Source organism: Camellia sinensis, chromosome 1 (assembly GCF_055761805.1).
Source record: "Camellia sinensis isolate YWXY chromosome 1, ASM5576180v1, whole genome shotgun sequence".
Taxonomy (NCBI): Eukaryota; Viridiplantae; Streptophyta; class Magnoliopsida; order Ericales; family Theaceae; genus Camellia; species Camellia sinensis.
The window spans coordinates 211,080,798-211,096,774 of NC_138961.1; the positions used below are offsets into that span (position 1 = coordinate 211,080,798).

General features: G+C 39.7%; 2 protein-coding genes across 2 annotated transcripts; one reads left to right on the forward strand and one right to left on the reverse strand.

Annotated features, from left to right (window-relative positions):
• Window positions 1-2,650: 2,650 nt before the first annotated feature.
• Window positions 2,651-15,110, reverse strand: LOC114276078 (uncharacterized). The gene is made up of 3 exons (XM_028217816.2): window positions 14,705-15,110; window positions 13,288-14,290; window positions 2,651-2,894 (listed from the first exon to the last, which is right to left on the reverse strand). Exons 1-2 carry the CDS (start codon window positions 14,924-14,926, stop codon window positions 13,316-13,318), a joined length of 1,197 nt encoding a protein of 398 aa, XP_028073617.2. The 5' UTR covers window positions 14,927-15,110; the 3' UTR covers window positions 2,651-2,894; window positions 13,288-13,315.
• LOC114276135 (uncharacterized) lies at window positions 9,572-11,701 on the forward strand. Its single transcript, XM_028217919.2, has 5 exons — window positions 9,572-9,757; window positions 9,906-10,740; window positions 10,866-10,954; window positions 11,048-11,196; window positions 11,584-11,701. The coding sequence occupies exons 1-5, from the start codon at window positions 9,572-9,574 to the stop codon at window positions 11,699-11,701; spliced, it is 1,377 nt and encodes a 458-aa protein (XP_028073720.2).
• Window positions 15,111-15,977: the final 867 nt, after the last annotated feature.

Below are 15,977 nucleotides of genomic sequence, written 5' to 3' on the forward strand. Positions count from 1 at the left end.
TGAGTATAGAAATCACTCAACAAATATAAGGAAACACTACAGTTCTTAAACTTTCTAAAAATATTTATTTCTCTATCTCCTCTCATCTTTCGGAATCCCTAAGTAAATTGAGATAGCTAAAAACAATATGGAGAATTAATTAGTTGCTAACTAAGGTAAGAAGAAATGTTTCTAACTCAAAATGCCATCGGCCCGAATGGCTCGACTGTCCAAAATGACGTCGTTTTGGGCAGTTTTTTTTTTTCCTTTTTTTTCTCTTCCCCCTTTGTTTTTCTCTGAAACAGATGACAAAAGAAGAAAAGGAAAAAGAGCAAAGGAGAGAAGGAGAAGAAGGAAAAAAGGGGAGAGGGGGGACAGATTCATGATAGATCTGTGTATACCCATAGATCTGGACTCCAATGGGTCTCTTCGAATATGAACTTCAATGGCTTATTATTCTCTCTCTCTCTCTCTCTCTCTCTCTCTCTCTCTCTCTCTATGTGTTTGCTGATTTTGTGCAATGATGAGATTTCTAGAATGAAATGGGAAATGGAAAATGGGATTTGTGGATAGGGTTTGGTTTGGGATTTTTTATGCTTAATTTTAGAGAATTTTCAACTTATTTTACATATATTTGATTTTATTTGAGTCTATATGTATGTATGTATGTACAATTTGTGAGTCTATTGTTATATTCAGATTTATACAAAAAAAAAAAATGTTGTAATATTCATCTTACAGAGTTCGTAAATTTTCTCATTCAAGGCATGGAATTGGTTGTCACCACGGTCAGCGGGTACCACGGCTCGGAGCGGTTCAAGCTCATCAAGCTGATATCCCAATCCGATGCAAGCTATGTTGGAGCGATGAATCGGTCCACCATGCACTTGGTGGGTTTCAGTTTTTATGGAGTATTTGTTTCTAAAACCTGTATATTTGTTGTCATGGAAGTTATTGGATCAGTTGTTTCTATGAACTTTTTTTTTTTTTGAATGATTAAGTGTGTTGGAAATTTGAAGGAAGGAAATATGATCTTGCTAAGCAGTTCAATATGTTGAGAGAGTCAGAGAACAAAGGAAGAAGTTGAATAAGATGAAAGAAAAAAACAGTAATGAGAGAGTGAGAGAGAGTGAGAGAAAAAACGAAATGTGTGGGTGTAATTTGAGCACAGCAGCAGAAAGTTGAGTGAAAAAAGAAATTCGGCCTCTCTCGAGCTAATGAAGATTCGAGCTACGTAACGGAGCCGCTAAGGTAAAACATGTAAGGGAATGGCTTCCCTCCAGTCTGATATGGGACTGGAAGGTACTATTGGGTCTATGGAGGTCCATCACGGATTTCGTTTCAATAATTTGAACCGTTCAATGTGTAGAACTCATCGAGTAAGATATGCCTGTAAAAAATCACGTTGATCGGATATCGATAGCTATTTCAATGGATTAAATTTCTGTCAACCGTATATTTTTTTGCCGTCTAATTTTTTTTATACAAAATTGATTTGATCATGTAACTATTGATATCCGATCAATGTGATTTTTTACAGGCATATAGTACTCAATGAGTTCTACACATTCAATGGTTCGAATTATCGAAATGGGACTCATAGTGGGCTCTCACAGCCCAACAGTATCCTCCAGTCTAATCTGAGACTAGAGGGAACCCAGCCCAACATGTAATTCATATCAATTTTTATTTTTAATTTTTTTTGGGGGTTGAAGAGGGGTAATAAAGCGATCAGTGTGCTAAACCTTTGTGAGGGGGAGGGGGAGAGTTGAAAAGAAATAAAAACAAAGTGCTAAAAATTGGACTTAAATGTGGTTGTGGTATTTTACGTGGGAACTCAAATTTAAACAAAATATGAGCGATAATATAAACATTATTGATCTAAAAAAGATCATAGTACCAACAAACAATTGTCTATGAAAACAAAAGACTATGTATAGCAATCTTACTGAGCAATCATAACTTTGTGTCCTACTGTACTTTTCAAAAAAAAGTGTAACTTCTCCATCATATTCTTTAGCTTTTTTTTTAGCATCTTAGGAAGTAATTCAGGGTTCTTGGAACAAGCTTTTCGGTGTTTCAACTTAGGCTGCTTTCCAATACAATTCTCCTCCCACATTCCTTAAAAGAGAGTGTGAAAACAGAGAATTCTGTTAAAAAAACATTGAATGCATTAGCAAGCAGTGGCTGGTGGTGTAGTTCATTTCAAAGATGAATCCAAACCCTTCATCAAACCTTGTGTACAAAGAGGTACTTTTCATGTCTGCTACAATGGCCCTGGAAATAAAAAGGGTCTCATTTGTCATCATCTACTTTCGCTCTCTTTTTAAAGCACAAATTGAATGATCTTTGTTATGACAGTAACCACATTGAATGTTATGATAGTAATTACCTTGAATCGTAACTTTGAATTACACAATGTGAATAAATCCACTACAATTACTACATCAAATATTTAACAATTTTCATATTTCAACATCAAATTGCAATAGCTATATGATGCCAGGTAACTTAACAGTATAATCTCTTGGCATAACCATAATACGAAGACCTAGCATTGAATTCTGCCTGCACTTAGGGTTAGGGTATGGTTATGGCTCAAATTTATGTTTCAAAAATGAAACTCCATTTCAACCCTATCTTACACATCACAAATGCGACATGTATACTTCATAAAAGCGATAGCATAGCAAAAATATCATGAAATCGATGGGGTGAAAAAAGGTAGTAGTCTGTGTATATACATGTCAAAACTATAGTGAAGCATCCCATATGATAAAAAACCAACGTTATTTATACATTATATGCAAGTGAAATTCTGAAATAACTCGTCACATTGGGAATTGGGAATTAGTGCCACCTTAACAAATTTATAGTATCGCAATCCAGGCCAAGATATGATAAAACTACCTCACCTGCATCAATCAACATATCACCAGTCAATACCTTGTCATATACTCAAAAATATTGTGCTCTTGATTTAGATAAGAATCCAAACTTGTTAGCGATAAAAGCACAAAAACATATAATATAGACGATGTACAATTATTCAATGCTTTGGATAGTAATCATTGTTTGCATAAAAGCCACAGCTCTAACAATAACAGTAATCTTAGACAAGGAGGTCATGTTTGTTTGGGCTCATTAGATTATGTTGGATTAGCATTTTCATGACTAATAGTCCTAAGACTACAAATCCTTTGTGTTGAAAAAACCTACCAAAACCTACCACTACACCTACTCCACCCACTTCACCTACTCCACCTACTACTCCACCTACTACATACCTACCTCCTCTAATCTTCTATATATAAGACTCATTGTAAACATAAAGATACAACAATCAATAATACAATTCTCTCTATTTCTCTATACATTAATTTTTACATGGTATCAAAGCCAGGTTAAGCACTTAATATTTTTCGCTTCACCGGCAGGCGGCAACCTCGCCTTGGCCGCCCGCCGGACCTCAACCTAGTATTTCTGAAAGAACTCAGAACCAACCACTCTTATGAAGGCTACTGGCTTGTGCTGAGCAACAGCCTTAGTAAGCATGGTCAACCATCTGCATGAACTGGCCGATCTTCATAGCCAAAACTATACCAAAACCCAGCAACTCGGGCCAAACGTTGAGCACTACTTCTCCAAGTCGACCCGGTTACCAAGATCCGATTCCCAAGTCAACCACACACGCCCCGACTCGTACAGTCGGGTCTGACTCAGCCCAGCAAATCAACCTTCCACACCTCCACCGAGCTCCCGTCGCGAGCCAACACGCCTTCCGACGAACTCAGATGGACGATCGGAGCCGAGCCACGTGTCTCGTCATCCTCGTCTTCGCAGAGAAGAGCTATGAGCTCAACCTGAGCTTCAAACCTTTCAAGATCAGCCCGACAGTCGTCCTCGTCATGAGCCTCTGCTTCATCGGCTTCGACACCGCTCTCCATATCTTCGGCAAGCTCTACCGCTACTGATCTGGTGCTCCCGGAGCTTGATTGATTTTTTTGATCTCGATCGTCCGAGTTCGGATCCCTCGGTAATTGCAAAGTGTAACGCCAGTGGGGATAGTTTCAATTCACATTCTGAACACATCCCTCATCTCCGTCACCACCGATGAGGACCTCCACAACATGCTCCAGAGCTCCGTTACAGTTACAGACCCCTCGGAAGAGGCGAAGAAGCCATGATCAGCGTTCTTGCTCAGGAGCGTCTACTGATCGTTGTGTTGGAGCAACGCAGACGCATCTACAAATCAATTTCAGACACCCAATCTCAATTCACCACTCATTCTCAGATGGGAGAGCCTATTTTTGAAAAGAGATCTCGTTTGGACATTGCAAACAAAGCTGTGGACCAGACATTGGGACCATGCCCCCTTTTTTTTTATTTTTAAAACCCATCTTTCCTTCTGCACTCCACTCACCGACTCCCTCACATCTCCGCTTTCTTTATTTTCTCTTATCTTTCTTTTTTCCATTACAATAAAAAAAAAAAAAAAAAAACACCCAAAACAATTTACAAATACAAATTTGCACAATAAACCATATTTTATTCATCTCAGGGATCAACCCCGATCACAATTTTACATCTCACCAAAAAAAAAAAAAAAAAAAAAAAACCACACAAGATCACCATCACAACAACAACAGATCTGTTTTCTTTTCTGCAGACGGCCACCCACCGACCTACTCTGCCGCCGGTCTCTTCTTTTTGCCTCCGTCCTGGGCGGCCCTTGCCGGTGTTGCCTCCGTGTTTCCCACTCCACTGGGCATGATCACTACTCCCTGCTCCTCCACTGCAGCATATGACGGCCCTCCAAATCGAAACATCACGGTGGCCTTCCGCTTCAGCTCCTTGTTTTCCGCCTTTAGCACACTTATCTCTGCTCGCGCATCCTTATACATGCGTTGGAGCAGAGCCAGTTGGGCGTTTAACTGCTGCACCTCATTTGTCCTACTCTGCAGCCGGTTCGACAAATTTGTAACCGCAGTCATGGTTTCCACACATGACTTCAATGTATACTGATTGGCCTCCACATCCGACTGCACTGCCATTCTTTGCTCCACAGACCGCATAGGAAAGTTCAACGGAGCAAACTCCGGGGCGCTTGGTTGAGGTTCCAGTGCCACCGCACCAGTTATCTCTCTTGTTGACTCGTTGAGGTCGGGAAAAAGAGTGAGCAGACCACGGGACGAAGAGGCCATATTCTGGGTAGCTGAACGGGAAGACGAGGCCATGTTATGGGTTGCTGAGTGTTTCAGAGAAAGGTTGGTTACAGAATGGCAACAGAGTGTTCCAGAATCTCTTTCTCAGAAACGGAAGAGTTTTTTCAAAGGATTTTCGGCGGTTTCAGACTGGTTTGCACAGCCTCCGCCTCAACCTTGGTTAAATAGACGAGGCCGACACGCCACTCTGTCGCTCACGTGCCTCGCCGCGTCTCCGGCTCACCTTTTGATGGCTCGACGCTTTCTGTCAGGCACGCCTTTTGATGAAGTGGGCGCGCCTTTTGAGGGCGCGACTTTTGAGGGCTCACTATATATATCCATATATATATATATTTAGGCAGCCTATATACACCATCATACAGTGTATTTTTTAAGGGTCCGACAAGACTCTGTAAACTGTCCCGACATTGATTCCGGTTAGCTCCTTCAAGGGTCCGACAAGACTCTGTAAACTGTCCCGACATTGATTCCGGTTAGCTCCTTCATGGGTCCGACAAGACTCTGTAAACTGTCCCGACATTGATTCCGGTTAGCTTCTACATCGGTCCGGTGTGACCTCGTCACCTGTCCAGACTTTATCTGCTACAACGGTATGACACCACCATACAGTGTCCTCTACAACGTTATGACACCACCATACATTGTCCTCCACCACGTTATGACACCACCATATAGTGTCTTCACCAACGGTCTGACACTACCATACAGTGTCTCCTATCCTCCTTTATTTTATGTACCACGTTATGACACCACCATATAGTGTCTTCACCAACGGTCTGACACTACCATACAGTGTCTCCTATCCTCCTTTATTTTATGTATTTTCTTGTTTTGTTACTCTCTCCAAACTCAAGTTGGTTAGTTCCTATCCCCCTTGAGTTTGCGGGGGGCTGTTGAAAAAACCTACCAAAACCTACCACTACACCTACTCCACCCACTTCACCTACTACCAAAACCTACCACTACACCTACTCCACCCACTTCACCTACTCCACCTACTACTCCACCTACTACATACCTACCTCCTCTAATCTTCTATATATAGGACTCATTGTAAACATAAAGATACAACAATCAATAATACAATTCTCTCTATTTCTCTATACATTAATTTTTACACTTTGGATTGTGTATCGTATCTTATGTTTGGATTAAGTTAGGATTATAAGAAAAGACTGATAGTCCAAGCTATGGCTTAATCCTCCAATTTATATCCCACATCATATGTGGGATACCATATCCGGATAGATTGTTAGTCCGTACGTCAATTGTTTAACCAAACATCGGATTAATAATTTTATTGGACTATTAATCCAATCCCAAGCTCATGTCTATCCAAACAAACATGACCGAAGGGTTTTTGGTATACTGTTAATTTGATTTGTTTCCATAAACTGAGAACTTACCAAATTGACCCAGATCTACCTATAAGACAACAATTTTATACGTTTATCACAATATATAGAGACATAAAATAAATGGAAGTTCAAAAAATACAAGAAACGGCAACATGTTGGGTGTGAATTAAATGCTGTGTAGCAGATTAGTTTTTGCAGCTCAAACCAAGAACGAAAAAAGAAAAAAAGAAAAAGACAGAAGCAGTTGCAAAAAAACAAAAATGTGCTTGTGTGTGTTTTGTGTGTGTCTGAGAGAGAGCTCTACAACAGTTCAAACTTTCAGCATGTCAGGAATCTATCTTGATTGGCCTCATTTTCAAATGGGTTGGATGCGAGTGTGGTAAACACCAACCAGGAAGTGACTCCAGCAGTTGCAATAAATCTCTAATTCAGAACTACGATAATAAAAAAGCATGATCTTGGTCCATAAGTTCTATACTTTAGCACATCTTTATATCTTTTTATCTTATTTGGGTCACATAATCTCATCACTTTGCACATTTTTTCATAAAAAGTTGAAAAATATACTTATTTAGATCATTCTAAATAACCCCTAATTATTATTTCAATTCCAGGTAGCTCTACAGTTTAGGTTGCTACAGGATCAAATATCATATGTAAAAGTGCTAGCAAAGTCGAGTTGATCACTTTGTACTCTCAACATGGGATTTCCTAAACCCTTTACTCTAAAAGGCAGTCTTGTAAATGCTCATCGGAATCATAAACTTGGAAGGAACTTTAAAAATTGAACAAAGAGATAACTTTGGAACATATTTGGAATTCAGGGTTGATTATAGGAGTAGATAATTAGAAGAATACCTAAGAGTGAATTTGGGAGCTATGCAAATAAGCAACAGAGATTTCTAGTTCATTGTGCTGCATGGAACAGTTGATGGAAAGTTGGAAAGTCCAAAACAATCAAAATCTTAATGTGTTCCATGTGAACCTAAAAGAAAAGTCTGGAAAATATAAATAAGTTTCATAAATATCATTATTTATGAGGCCAAAACAATGTCAAAGTAAAATTAACATTAAGAATTAAGTTACGCAGGGGTAAGCAACATTAACATCAAAGCACAAATAAATAAATAAAATTTAAATATAAAAAAAAAAAGTTAAGAAAAAACATGAATCAGATATCAATCTCACAACATAAATATAAGTTCTGCAGGGTAACATGAAGTCCATTATCTATGCTTAATCAACAAGCCCAAATGTATAAACAGGGTTTTGGGAAACCTACGGGTCACAATTCTTGTTTTTAAGGTTGTGACAAAAGAATGATTTATTTTTTTATTTTCTTCATGTGATTACTGATCTGAAAATTCTTGTACAATGAACATATGTTGCAACTCACATAATCATCTGGTGAGAACAAACAAATGACATAAAATAGGAATTGAAATTCAATAACATTCAGCACAACAACAATTTCGGTGACATGACCTATAAAAATTAAAAGAGCAGCGCTGCTTCACTAAGTTGATAATTTGAACTGAATCTAAATGGCAGCACTGAATTTAAATAAGTTAAGATAGTTAATTACAAATGAATTAAGACCCCAGGAAAAAAATCAGATTAGGAACATGTCCACAATGAACTCTTTCAATTTACAACATGATTTCGGAATGGAGGTGGGCCCAAACAGCAGTGGGCTACTAAAAAACGACTTGATAAACATGGGCCTTTCTCTACAGTTCTGAGCCCAAGTTGGAATGGAGGGGCTACTACACAAATTTTTAAATCAAGTGGGCCTTTTCCAGATGAAGCTTTGAGCCCAAGTAGGGTTGGAGGGGCCCAAACTGAGGCAGTCCAAGCAAACCCAGCTGTTAGTCGGGTCTTCTCGACGCTACGGGATGGGTTTGGCCCTAATTCGATTGATGGGTCGTCGCCGGTGGTATGCGGGTCGATATGTCTTGCTGAGCAGTCGCCGACTGGTCCTCGGCAGTCGTCTGGCTCGAGTGTCAGTTCTGGTCAACATCTCGTTCCAGAGGAGGCGGTGGTGGGATCGGTTTCTTCTGCTACAGGGACTGCCGCAGTGGGCGATTCTGCCGTGCGATTGCAACAAGGGGTCAGCGAGCAGGGTGGCTGGGCTGACTTGGTGGATGGTTTGGCTATGGTGGTCCGACCTGAAGTTGTTGAGGATGAGGTGGTGTTGGACACTGTTGCGAGCGATGATGATGATCCAGAGGATGATTTTCCCAAGGAAAATTTCTGTTCGGGGGATGGCATGCCGCAGCCAGAGGAGGTCTCTGCTTGGGTATTGTCTCGTATTAATGAGGTTAGTTAATTATTAGGTGTTTCCTTTGAGGGCCATGAAGCTGAGGCGTTGCAATTATTTTCGGCCATTGAAGAGTCATGGAGGGGGAATGTTCCTTACCAGTCAGGGGTGATGTCTACTAGTCCTAACGTGAAGAGTGCTCAGGAATTACGAAGGCTGGAATGTTCTATTAATTATGATAGAATTAAGGGGGGAGATGTGCGGGGTCCAAGGAAGGGGCGTAGTGATCCATTATTGTTATCATGCGGTTAAAAATATTGTCTTGGAACGTGCGATGACTGAATGATAGGGGGAAGAGAGTGTTGGTAAAATCAGTGTTAAACAGCGCTAAGGCAGATGTGGTGTGTTTGCGGGAAACAAAGATGGATTGTATTGAGGGGGAAACTGTGCGGGATCTGTGGGGAGGCCGTTTTGTGGATTGGGATTTTCTTCCTGCCTTGGGAGTGGCTGGGGGTGTTCTTATTTGCTGGGACCGAAGGGTGGTGGTGAGGGAGGATGTCGAAGTGGGGGGTTTCTCGTTATCTTGCCTATTTCGGTGTGTAGATGATGACTTTCGTTGGGCCTTTACCGGGGTTTATGGTCCAGTTCGTGGAGGGGAGAGGTCTTCTTTTTTGGAGGAGTAACAGAGCATTGCTTATATCTGAGGGGTTCCCTGGTGTGTGGGGGGGGATTTCAACGTGGTTCACTATATGGCGGAAAAGTTTGGGGCAATTTCGGGGTTGGGTTCAATGAGACGTTTCTCTTTGTTCATTGATGAAATGGAGTTGGTCGATTTTCCGCTTCAGGGTGGCAGTTTCACTTGGTCCGGGGGTGGAGTGATGTATCGAATTGATCGATTTCTAGTCACAGGGGATTGGGAGGAGCATTTCATACAGGCAAGCCAATGGCGTTTACAACGGCCCACTTCGGACCATTGGCCTATCTTGCTGGATAGTGGGGGTCAGACGTGGACCAACACTTTTTCGTTTTGAAAACATGTGGTTACGGTCTGAAAGCTTTGTGGAGTTGATTCAAGGGTGGTAGGGAAGTTATCGTGTGGTAGGATTGCCTAGTTCTCAGTTGGCGCAGAAATTGAAGTTTCTCAAATTAGACTTAAAAAAATGGAATTGGGAGGTTTTTGGTCGCTTGGAGGATCAAAAGGCAAAAGTTGTTTATGCATTGAAGGTGTTAGATGAGAGAAAAGGTGCTGGGGTGTTGTCTGCGGCAGATATGTCTATCTGGGAGGAGGTTCGTAAGGAGTTTGGCCATCTTGCACGCATGGAGATCAGTTTTCGTCAGCAGTCTAGATGCTTGTGGCTAAAGGATGGGGATCGAAACACGAAGTTTTTCCACCGTATGGCAAATGCGCATCGTCGGGTTAATCAAATAGGGCGAATTCGAGTGAATGGGGTGGAATTTTCGACTTTCGAGGGTGTCAAGGACAGTACTGTGGGTTACTATAAGCATTTGTTTCGGAATATAGGAGAAGGGTGGAGGCTAGGTCTAGATGGGGTAATTTTCAATGTCATTTCAGAGGCAGATTGTATGTCATTGGAGACGCCATTTTCTGAAGAGGAAGTGTTTGCGGCATTGCATAGTATGTTTGGAGATAAGGCTCCTAGTCCAGATGGATTTACTATTTCCTTTTTCCAACACTGTTGGGGGGTGGTTAAGACAGAGGTGATGGCTATGTTCGACCAGTTTCATCAAACAAGCGAATTTGAGAAGAGCCTTAATGCCACATTTCTTGCTTTGATTCCAAAAAACGGTGGGGCAGAGGATATTCGAGATTTCCGTCCTATTAGTCTTTTGGGCAGTGTGTATAAGCTGTTAGTGCTAGATGGGGTGGTTTCGGATTCTCAAAATGCTTTTGTGGGGGGTAGGCAAATTTTGGACACGGTGCTTGTGGCGAATGAGTGTGTGCATTCGCGGCTGCGTCAAGGGAAACTGGGGATAATCTTTCAATTAGATATCGAAAACGCTTATGATAATGTGAATTGACAGTTTTTGATGTACATGTTGGAGAGGCTGGGTTTTGGGGATGGATGGCAGCGTTGGATTTTGTTTTGTATTTCTACTGTGCGGATGTCGATGTTGGTTAATGGGTCTCCGGAAGGTTTCTTTCCGACTTATCGAGGATTGCGGCAGGATGATCATCTCCTTTGTTATTCATCTTGCTTATGAAGGCTTTGGGGCGTTTGTTGCCTAGAGCGGTGCAACAAGATTTGTTGAAAGGGTTTGAGGTCGGGGTGGGTCCAGGGGTGGTGGAGGTGTCTCATTTGTTTTATGCAGATGATGCGCTCATTTTCTGTGATGCGGAGGAGGAGCATATTAGGTACTTGAGATGTGTGCTGTTGTGTTTTGAGGCGGTGTTTCGATTTTGGCCGCTATCTTAGGTTGTAAAGTGGTCTCGTTGCCTATTACATATTTGGGCTTGCCTTTAGGGGCTTCTTTTAAGGCCAAACGGGTATGGGACAGGGTCGTGTATAGGGTGCAACGACAGTTGGCAAGATGGAAGCGGCAGTATTTGTCAAAGGGTGGTTGGCTTGTATTGATTAAAAGTGTTTTAGCAAATATTCCGACTTATTTTATGTCTGTTCACGTGATCCCGGTGTCAGTAGCAAGGCGGATTGAGCAGCTGCAACGAAACTTTTTGTGGGGTGGTGGGGGTGAGGGTGCTCATTATCATTTACTATCATGGGATCAAATCTTCCTGCCTAAGGAGAGGGGAGTTTGGGGGTTCGGAGGTTGATCTTGTTCAATTTGGTGTTGTTGGGGAAGTGGTTGTGGCGTTTTGTGGCGGAAAGGGAACGGCTTTGGAGAAGGGTGGTGGTTGCTAAGTTTGGTATGGGTAGGGGGGAGTGGTGTTCCAGAACGGTGGGTCTTTCTCATGGTTGTGGTGTGGAAGGGGATTTGGTTAGGTCGGGAGGCTTTTTGGAGAAGGGTGCGGTTGAAAGTTGGCGTGGGGGATCGAGTTTGGTTTTGGAGGGATAGGTGGTGTGGTGACTTGTCTTTAGAGTTTCAATTCCCTTTGATCTTTGCTATTGCTGCTGATTATGAGGTGTTGGTGGCTGCTGTCAAGATTGGGGAGGGGCAATCGACGGTGTGGAATGTGCAGTTGCGTCGCAATGTTCAGGATTGGAAGCAAGATCAGTTGGTGAAACTTTTGGATTTTTTATTATGGTTCGAAGTTGGTGAGGGAAGGTCAGGACTCTTTGGTTTGGGATTGTCCTAGATCCAAAGGTATTTTTACTGTGTCTTCTTTTTATGGAAGCCTTGTTTAGGTTGGGTTTGCACAGGATCTTGCTAGGGTTTATCCGTGGAGAGGTGTTTGGTTGTCGGGCTCGCCTTCAAAGGTTGCCTTTTTTGTTTGAACAGCAAGTTTGGGTGGTGTCTTGACCATTGATAATTTGATTCGTCATGGGCATATTTTGGTAAATTGGTACTGTTTGTGTGGTAGGGGAGCAGAATCAGTTGACCATTTGCTTATTCTTTGTTCGGTCTCTTCTCGTCTTTGGATGCTTATGATTGCAGTTTTTGGTTTAGTTTGGGTTCAACTCGGTGCTCGCAGTTCTGCAAAGTTGGACAGGAGGGCGGGTAGGGCGGCGGCATCAGAAGGCTTGGCTTCTTGTGTCGCACTGTTTATTGTGGTTAATTTGGCTGGAGCGTAATAGGCGGGTGTTTCAGGGGGTGGCTCACTTCATTTCTTGGTTAGAGAGACGTCTTCTTATAGTTTTGTATAGTTGGGTGACAGGTTTAGTAGATTCGGGTGTGTTGGCTTTTGTAGATTTTTTAGAGGATTTGACTTGTTAATTTGGTTGAGGTTTCGGGGCCTCTTTTGTATTTCTTGCATCTTCTTGATGCTTTCTTAATAAAGTTTGGTTATTTATCCCCCAAAAAAAAAAAAAAAAAAAAAAAATTGCTTTTCCCGAACTATGTTTTACACGTTGCTATTCAAGATGTAAGAAACATGAATCCTAATTTGGCAAATGAAAACTCTTGCTTAAATGTGATTTTCATATTGGGGGCTTGTAAATATGGACGATTAATTATTTATGGCACATAATATACTTAAATTTTATTTTTTTCACGTGAGTTCACGAAAAACAAAATAAATTTATTCTTCACCAAAATATATCAAGCTTGCTGCAGATTATTTTGTATTGTTAAATATAACATAATTTGTTAATAATGATGACCTAATTCACTTAATTAAAAACAAACTTTGAATATTTTACATACAGATCTATAATAAAACAGCATCAATTGTATTATAGTTTATAATAGATAAAGAGCACATTAATCACTACGCAAACCAAACCAAACCAAACCATGGTTTAATCACTACACACTAATATAAAAATTAGAATTATTTAACAAATAAAAACTAAAAGCAAAATTTCAAAATACCACATTCAGTACTGACCTGAATATGGAAGATGTATACAAAGAAGTCAGCTAGAATTACAAGGCGTTAATTGGCAATCTGCTCCCTTTTGATGTTCAAGGTCATGTTCAGCTTCATCTTCTTCCGACAAGAATGCACCACCATTAGTCTGAGACAAGATCATACAGTTGGGAACAACAGATTTTGGAATGTCATTTTCACCACCATCATTGGTCCGAGACAGGATAACCCCCACAGAATTACCATTGACAGCTGGAATCAAAAGATTTTCAGCATCATCATTGGTCTGAACATTTCCACTGGCAACATTTTCGTCAAAATTACCCTCAGCTATAATCTCAATATTTTCAAGATCATCTTCACCAGAAGTACCATTGGCAGCTGGAATCAAAAGATTTTCACCATCATCATTGGTCTGAACATTTCCTCGACCAGTGATATTTTCATCAAAATTACCCTCAGTTGTAATCCCACCGTTTGGAAAACAGTAATTCTCAACACCATAACAAGTATTACGACCAACATAATTTTCAGCAAAGATTGGTAGATGTGGGATATATACATTATTATCCCAACCATTGGGATATAGATAAGAATTTCCACAACCTAATGGGTTACAACTACTCGGATAGGCATATCCATAAGAGGGCATACATCCAAACAGATGATGAAAATTTGGCAGGTAAATACTTCCTAAATGGTTAGTTTCATACACATAAGTATGCCTACTACTGTTGTGCTTAGGGGTTGCCTTCTTTACTTCTACAGATTTACCATTCAATTCATAGAACTTGTTTTGCAAAATGTTGTTCACGACATTCTCCGAATCAAAAGTTACAAATCCAAAACCCCTTGATCTGTTACTTTCCTTGTCACATATTACGACTCCATCTGTGATCGCACCAAACTTCCCAAAATACTCCTTCAACTCTTCCCCGGTTAAGCTTGGTGGTAAACCCCCAACAAAAATCTTCTTATTACTCAACTGCTCATCTTTGGGTTTGGCTACTTTAACCTCAACCTATACAATCATCACTCCAAATATAAGAAAATTTTAAATTTAAATTGAAAAGAAAAAAACACACAAAAACCCAAACAAAGTATCACAGAAAAAATCAATTATAGAGTTATGCCCAGATGAAAAAATTAGAAAACAATCAAAACCATCAATGATGGAGAGAACAGATAAATAACTTTATAATCAGCAATCAAAATATAAGAAATTAATCAAGAAGGGAAACAAAAAAATAAATAAAAACCCAGAAAAAGAATGGGAAAACAATATAAAAAAATTACGGGTTTTTGCTAACCCATCTGGGTATAACTTCTACAAGATTATCATTCAATTTATAAGAAGTTTCAAAAAAAAAAAATTCGATTATAAATAAATATAAAATGTATATTAAAAAAAAAAAAATGTGTAGAGAACAGTAACCTTTCTTCCCAGAATGATGTGCTCATCTTGAAGGACTGTAGCAACCACAGATAGGTCAGCCAATGTGACGAAACCAAACCCTCTTCCATTACCCGTGGTTCTGTCTCTGATAATTTCAGATTCTATTACTTCTCCATACTTGATGAAGTGTTCTTTCAAGTTCTCTTCCTTAGTCTCCTGTGAAATTCCTCCTACGAACAACTTTCTATGCTCGGATTCCATGGAAAATCTAAGGGAAAAAAACAAAACAAAACAAAACCCTAGAAACTAAGGCACCCAATAACAGAGAACTCGAGTCAGGAGGGAAAATATAGAAACCAAACAGAAATAACGATATGTATTGGATACTTTAAACAATTCTGATGTCCATGTTTGAATCAAACTCTTTTTTAGAGTTGCATTAAAACTTAATTACTTACAGTCATGAAATTACAATATTACCCTTGGTGAGTTTGAAAATAAAATTGAAAATTATGAAATAATTTGAATGAGTTAAAATGACCTACTCAACTTAAATGTTGCAACTTTATTTTATTTATATTTTTATATACTTGATCTAAATTGCCAATTCCCATTGAATCAAGTCATGAGTTGAAATTAGTTCCATACTCTAGCCAAAATTAAGCAAGTATAATAACTATGAAAGGGTTGGTCTTTCCCTCAGTTCGTGATTGGACTAGAGAATACTGTTGGGTTCGTAGGACTCACTACGGGTTTCGTTTCGATAATTCGAACTGTTCAATGTGTAGAACTCGTCGAGTATTATACGCCTATAACAAATTATGTTAATCGGATATCGATAGCTATCTTATCGGATCAGATTTCTGTCAACCGTTTATTTTTTTACAGTCTATTTTTTTATACAAAACTGATTTGATCATGTAGCAATTAAAATCCGATCAACGTGATTTTTTGTAAGTATAAAGTACTCGATGAGTTCTATAAATTCAACGGTTCAGATTATTGAAACGAGACCCGTGGTGAGCCCCACGAGCCCAATAGTACCTTCCACTCCAATCACGGACTGAAGGGAAGCCAGTCCAATTATGAAAATATATCATGCCATGTAATAGTTTATGTCCATCATAATTTGGAAAATTTTAACATAAAGTTTAAATTTATCATTACCAAATATTTTCATTAACTAACCAATCAATTTTTTAGATTAAGTGCAAGGCTATTGATTTTTTTTAATATATAAATTTCTTAATTAAATTTAAAATTTGTTAATAAATATGCATATTTCTTTTTTTGATTTTAAAAATATTAAAAA

Excerpts from the sequence above, each read along its gene's own strand:
- LOC114276135 (XM_028217919.2), top strand. The coding sequence starts at position 9,572 with ATGGCGGAAAAGTTTGGGGCAATTTCGGGGTTGGGTTCAATGAGACGT. Across the intron at positions 10,955-11,047 it reads TCTACTGTGCGGATGTCGAT|GCTTTGGGGCGTTTGTTGCC; the intron begins GTTGGTTAATGG and ends TTGCTTATGAAG. Across the intron at positions 11,197-11,583 it reads GCGGAGGAGGAGCATATTAG|GAGAGGGGAGTTTGGGGGTT; the intron begins GTACTTGAGATG and ends TTCCTGCCTAAG.
- LOC114276078 (XM_028217816.2), bottom strand. The coding sequence starts at position 14,926 with ATGGAATCCGAGCATAGAAAGTTGTTCGTAGGAGGAATTTCACAGGAG. Across the intron at positions 14,291-14,704 it reads ACATCATTCTGGGAAGAAAG|GTTGAGGTTAAAGTAGCCAA; the intron begins GTTACTGTTCTC and ends ATGATTGTATAG.